This window comes from Anthonomus grandis, chromosome 16, assembly GCF_022605725.1.
Source record: "Anthonomus grandis grandis chromosome 16, icAntGran1.3, whole genome shotgun sequence".
Classification (NCBI taxonomy): Eukaryota; Metazoa; Arthropoda; class Insecta; order Coleoptera; family Curculionidae; genus Anthonomus; species Anthonomus grandis.
In genome coordinates, this window is record NC_065561.1 from 18,808,233 (window position 1) to 18,814,871 (window position 6,639).

General features: G+C 30.9%; 1 protein-coding gene across 1 annotated transcript; it reads left to right on the plus strand.

Moving 5' to 3' along the window:
- The first annotated feature begins 633 nt into the window (after window positions 1-633).
- LOC126745809 (neurogenic differentiation factor 6) lies at window positions 634-6,266 on the plus strand. The gene is made up of 2 exons (XM_050453818.1): window positions 634-788; window positions 5,199-6,266. Exon 2 carries the CDS (start codon window positions 5,200-5,202, stop codon window positions 6,217-6,219), a length of 1,020 nt encoding a protein of 339 aa, XP_050309775.1. The 5' UTR covers window positions 634-788; window position 5,199; the 3' UTR covers window positions 6,220-6,266.
- The last annotated feature ends 373 nt before the right edge of the window (window positions 6,267-6,639 follow it).

Below are 6,639 nucleotides of genomic sequence, written 5' to 3' on the forward strand. Positions count from 1 at the left end.
AAAACACGTGTCACTTTTCACGTATAACTTTCAATTACCCACTTATGAGACCTTGACCAATAAATTTCGCCACATTGTCATAGACCTTGATAAGGTTACTAAACGGAGTACAGCAGCATTATCGCTGCTCAAAAACATCTTGGAAACTAAGAGTAATTTGAGATATGTCCGTATCACCACCATACTAAAACCTAATTTTTTAAATTTATCAATGGAATCAATCTTACTAGGAAAGGAAAATAAAACTGGAGCGTAGTAAGAATTAAAATTTACATTGAGAAAATACCATGCAATTGTTAATTATTACTCAGTATTGTTGCCAACATTTCTCTCTAATCTGTGAGTGTTGGAGGATGAAAGAATAACTGCCTCCCTATAAGCAAAGATGGTAAAATACAGAGTGATAAGAGATCTATAATAAAGTTCTTAAAACTTTTTTCTTTATTACTTTACCCCAAACAAAAAGCTAAACGTTCGTTCCACCCACTTTTCACAGTAGCCGACCAATGAATGGGGAGTTTTTGTCTCTAAATGGGAGCTTAAACGTTGGAGGGGGCCTGCTGCTCACGAAGAATAAATCAACCACCCGTTTTTTTTTTGTTGTGAACTCGTGGCCGGTCGTCAGTAGTCACCGGAAAAATCGGGTCGTTAATAGACGTGCGGGTATTTGAGGTTTATTTATTAATAATGCGTCCTGCAAGTGATCCTAAGTTTGATGGTGACCTGAACAACAACGTTGTTTTTTAGTCAAATTAATTGTTTCTATTTGGGTGTATTATAAGAATAAGGTCAGTGTTAAATATTTTATCGGTAAATTAATTTTTCCTTAACTTGTTATTGTGATAACTTGTTGTTGTTGTAACTCCTTTTAACAACTAAAAGTAATATTTGATTTTTTCTATATTATAGTCTTGTGTGTGCCTATTTTATTGCTCGAAATTTGTTTTGCTTCTTGTAATTCTTTGTTCGTTTAATTTTATATTTTAAATAATAAAAGTGAATTGCTTAATAAAACTAAAAGAAGGAAAAAAATCAAAAAGGGAAAAATTAACTTAATTCTAATTTAAGTTTTGTATGTTTTAAGGAAAAATACTAGCATTAAGTAATTTTTAATACCCAAGATTTTTTGTGTGTTTTGGATCTACTTGGATACAGGGTGAAAAATTTTGGCCATAAATTTAGCATTTATTGTTCGTTTTTAACAAAATTTGAAATATGGTTTCCTTTTTATAGGTCAAATCTTAGTAAAAACTCTTTTTTTTTTTAATTATGTCATAAAGGTTAGTGATATTTTGATTTTTTGAGAAGAGTTTTGCTTAAAAAAGGTATACTTCAAAAATCCCCCTACGATTAACCCTCTTTGAGAAATTTACATTTAAAATTTTCAATACACTCAATATAAACGACATTCATAACCTTTAAATTATTTTATTACACTGAATGAATAATAAAATACAAAGGATCAATCAATAAAAAATAAAAATTATGAATATTTGCCAGTAAATGATTTACCTCAATACATTTTAAAATTCTTTTACTGAAAGATCGTCCAAATGGCTTAGCAGCAGTTAATTTACCATTAATTGCTGTCTTGTACTTATTGTATTATCGTAAACAATTAATTTTATGTTTATACCCTATTATGCAAAAATCCAATAGGTTAAAGTCTGGATTTTGTGCGGGACCAAATTCTTCGCCATCCACATAAGAATATATAAAAAGGTAACTTACTAATTGTGCGATTTTGATTTTTCATAACCACTCATCAAAGTAACTGACAGGAACTTAAACCCTGACAGTGACAATGACATTAATGACCAGTAGAAATTTTCCTTGATTTTGATCAGTGCATAGTTTTTTTAAATACAATTCAAGTCGAAAATCCATTGAAATTTTGTATGCTTTAATAAATAATAATATCAGGCAGCACTTGACGTCAAAATTTATGCACAATTTTTCAAAACTTTATAAAAATTGAAGGATTTTATCCTAAATAAGCCTCAAGTCTAAGCCTAAGTAGAGTTTTAATTGTCACGTGTCGTGAACACTCAATATTTCAAAAATTTGTTAAAAAACAATGATTATTTCTTAAATAAACGCCAAATACCAAATTTTAGTGAGATCGAACAAATAGAAAAAAAGTTTTGATAGTGACGTGACCTGAAAACATAATATTTGCAAAAAAATTATAATTACACCCTAAGTCAACTCCAAATACCAAATTTCATTCAAATCAGACAAATAACAAAAAACTTAATCCCACAGAAAATAATAATACATTAAATCCCATTTAATTTTTTTTTATCATTAGGACCCTAGTGTATTGCAGTTTTTGTCTAGCAAAATGCCTTGTATGGCCACTGTGTCGCATGATTATTATAACTCACTAACTCTTAAAACGTCGAAACTTTGCCGAATTATCACGGCTAAAAGAACACGATTTGATAAAAGAAATGCACATATTCGGATTGTCCGGAGTTTTTTTAAAAATTCGATACTAATTTCAGGAAGTTCTGAGCTATTTTCAGTATTTTATCAATGAAATTAGGAGGCAAGTCCAAGCCGATTCATCCACTTTGACGCCATGTTGTCAAAAGACGCCACAAAATCGACCATTTTCAGACGATGTTTTATGGGATAAAAAAAAGGTTTTTACCGTATGATTTGTACATGAAAAAATAGTGGAAAGCTTTGGGAACAGTTTAAAATCAATTCTGGCCCGATTCCAATAGGTTTTAGTAGTTAAATTTCGATTATATAAAGAGGTCTTTTTTCAATTATAAAAAGGGTGCTATGGAGATGCGGCAATGGCTTGCTTTGATTTTTCACGATTTTTTTAAATTTAGAACCTAGATCCAGGTATTTGGATTATTTAAGGTCAATTACAGGCACCTAAATTCAATTAACAAGCTCATTCCAGGCACTTAAGAAATATTAAAACCTATTTCAGGTATGTACTTAATTGAGGCTTATAATAGACACGTGAGCCAACAAGGTACTTATTCGAGGTTTTTTATTTAATTAGAAGCTTATTCCAGGCACTTAAGCCACTTAGACACAAGTTCTAATCATTCAGATTACTTCAAAGTGTATTCTAGGCCCCTAAGTATCTTAAAATCTTTCTTAAAGCCTTTATTCGAGCGTTTTTACACAATGCTTAAAATTTAAAATTTTGATCTGTAACAGGCCCATTCCCAAGTAATCCAAATGATTGGCTCAGTAGCTTTAAAGTGCTTCTAAGTAAACCAAAAGCCTGGAATAATTTTTTAATTAATTCAAGCTCCTGGAATAAGTGTCTTATTACTTAAATAAGTACTTAAGTGCCTAAAAGTAACCCAAGAATTTAGACTAAGCTTGTAGTTAAATCAAGAGAATAAAATAGTTTCTTTACTGAATAAGTGCCTATAATAGGTCCTTAAGTAAACCAAGCATATTGTTTATTAGCTTTAAAGTGCCTCTAAAATGAAAAGACTGTAATCACTTTTTAATTAATTCAAATTCTCAAAATTAAGCAAAATCTTAGTATAGGCCCTTAGTTACAGAAAAATGAGTCTATATTCCAGCGTTGTCACTTAATCCTAAGGACCTGAAATTATTCTTGAATAGAATTAAGTTCCTGTAATAGGTTCTTCTCAAGCAATCTAAATACTTGGCAAGAATCATTTTTTAATAAATTCAAGCTCCTGGAATAAGTGTCTTATTACTTACATAAATAGTTAAGTACCTGAAAGTATCCCAAGAATCTAGACTAAGCTTATAGCTGACACAAAAGACTAAAATAGTTGTTTTATTGAATAAGGGCCTATATTAGGTCCTTAAGTAAACCAAGTCTAATGCTTTTTAGCTTTAAAGTGCCTCTAAATAAATGAAAAACCTGTGGTCACTTTTTAATTAATTCAAACTGTGAAAATTAAGCAAAATTTTAGTATAGGCAGTTGGTTATAAAAAAATGAGTCTATATTCCAGCGTTTTCACTTAATCCTAAGGACCCGAAATTATTCTTGAATAGAATTAAGTTCCTGTAATAGGTTCTTCTCAAGCAGTCTAAATACTTGGCAAGAATCATTTTTTAATAAATTCAAGCTCCTGGAATAAGTGTCTTATTACTTACATAAATAGTTAAGTACCTGAAAGTATCCCAAGAATCTAGACTAAGCTTATAGCTGACACAAAAGACTAAAATAGTTGTTTTACTGAATAAGTGCCTATATTAGGGCCTTAAGTAAACCAAGTCTAATGCTTTTTAGCTTTAAAGTGCCTCTAAATAAGTAAAAAACCTGTGGTCACTTTTTAATTAATTCAAACTGTGAAAATTAAGCAAAATTTTAGTATAGGCAGTTGGTTATAAAAAAATTAGTCTATATTACAGCGTTTTCACTTAATCCTAAGGACCCGAAATTATTCTTGAATGGAATTAAGTTCCTGTAATAGGCCCTCCTCAAGTAATCCAAATATTTGGCAGGAATCATTTTCTAATAAATTTAAGCTCCTGGAATAAGTGTCTTATTACTTAAATAAATATTTAAGTGCTCAAAAGTAACCCAATAGCTTGGCTGAATTATTAAACTGAATTATTGAATTAGGTACCTATAATAGGTACGAGTGTGACAAATAAACTTTTAGCCTGGAATCACTTTCTAATTATTTCAAAAGTCTGGAATAAATGTTTTATTATCTATATACTTACTTAAGTCCCTTAAAGTTACCCAAGCGCTTGAACTAAGTTGACTCAAGAGTCTGAAATAGTTGCTTTATTAAACTAAGTGCCTATAAAAGGACCTCATGTAATTCAAGTGCCTGGCTAACTAGCTTTAAAGTAACCCTAAGTAAACCAAAAGTCTGCAATCACTTTCTAATTGATTGATGAATAGTTAAGTGCCTGGACTAAGTTGCCTTGAATAAGTCTTTAATTCTGTTGCTAAATAAAGTTTCTTTATAATTTTTACATATGAGACATTTGTTGAGGTCCTCCTTTTTCTCCTAGGGTACTCTCACATGTTTCAAGTTTATATTTCTAAAAAATTCAGATTGTGGTTTTATTTAATTTCAAAAATTATATGTATGTATATTTTCAATTTAAAAAAAAGTCACTGTAATAGAGTCGTTCCTCGGCATTGTTCATCTACTAAATTATATGCGACTTTGGAAATTAATTCATTTTCCACATGAAGTTCTAACAATTTTTTCTTTTGTTTCAGAATGTCAGCAGATTTTGGATTCTTCAAATACGAGTCTTCTTATGAGGACAGTTGTGATTCCGGATTGGAATTCTCCTCCTACAAATCAGAAACCACCGACCTGACAGAGGAACAAAGCGATTGCAACCTCTTCGATTTGGATGGTGAATTTAATACACCTAATAAACCGATACACCCTTCAACCATTAACGCTTCCCTTTATGAGAAATTTAACAGCGCATTTTACAGTGGTCTAAATGACATTAATCGCAGACCAAAATACCATAAAGAGGAGTGGGAATTTTCACCAAGCTGCAAGAGAAACCTCCTAAAGGATTTCGAAAGTGAGGCAAACATTTATAAATACCATGAGTCACTTAAAGATGGTCATAAGGAGGAAAAGCAAAAAAAGCGATACGCCACTGGACGTAACCGAGTATCCAGAGCCAAAAGCCCCACCCAAATAATGCGAATAAAAAGAGTAAGGAGACTGAAAGCTAACGATAGAGAAAGAAACCGAATGCATATGCTCAATGAAGCCTTGGATCGGCTACGGTGTGTGCTACCCACGTTTCCCGAAGACACAAAACTAACGAAGATAGAAACCTTAAGGTTTGCTCACAACTACATCCATGCCTTATCAGAAGCTGCCAAGGATATTGATAAGTACGCGGCACAAGACAATATAATCCTGAATGTAGGAAATATGACGGTTTCTATTAAGAAAGATGGTAACAGCATTAATCCAAATAATTCAGACACTAATCGTTCACATGCGTGTGTAATAAATGGAAGCATTAGTAACGCAAGTTTCATGCAGGATTACAATATGGGATATCCGATTAAAACTAGTGAGTATGCTGAGTGGAGTGATCATAACTACCAGAGGCCTATTCAGAACCAAACCGATTTGGTGCCTTATAATAATAATTTTAATGCGGGGCCTTATGATCAATATAGTCAGTATTCTAGTCAAAACAATTATGGGTATAATAATAATGTCGCATACGATTGTAATGCTTATATGAAAGTGCAAACTTAAAAATTTTTTTTGTTGTAATTATTAAATAATCACTTTAACTACTTGACTTTTGGGGGAAATTTTAGATTTATATAAATTTTTACATAATATTTTTATTTATATATAAAAAAACAGTCAATTATGTTCATTCGATCTAGTCTCTACCAATTGTGATCTTAGAAAATCTATATAGGTATATATTTTTACTGTATAAATTATATTTTTTATGAATATATGAAACATTTTAAAGATGTCTTGGCTTTATTGTAAAAATCCACGTTTATATTCAAAATGTGTAAAAGCTTTGGTGCGTTTCAATATATATAGAAGAAGCATCTAATTTAAATAACAAATTGTAGTCAAAAATATTTATATTATGCATTTATGAGAGATTTTAAAAATACTAAATATACTAATTTGAAAAAAAAATATCTTAACAGT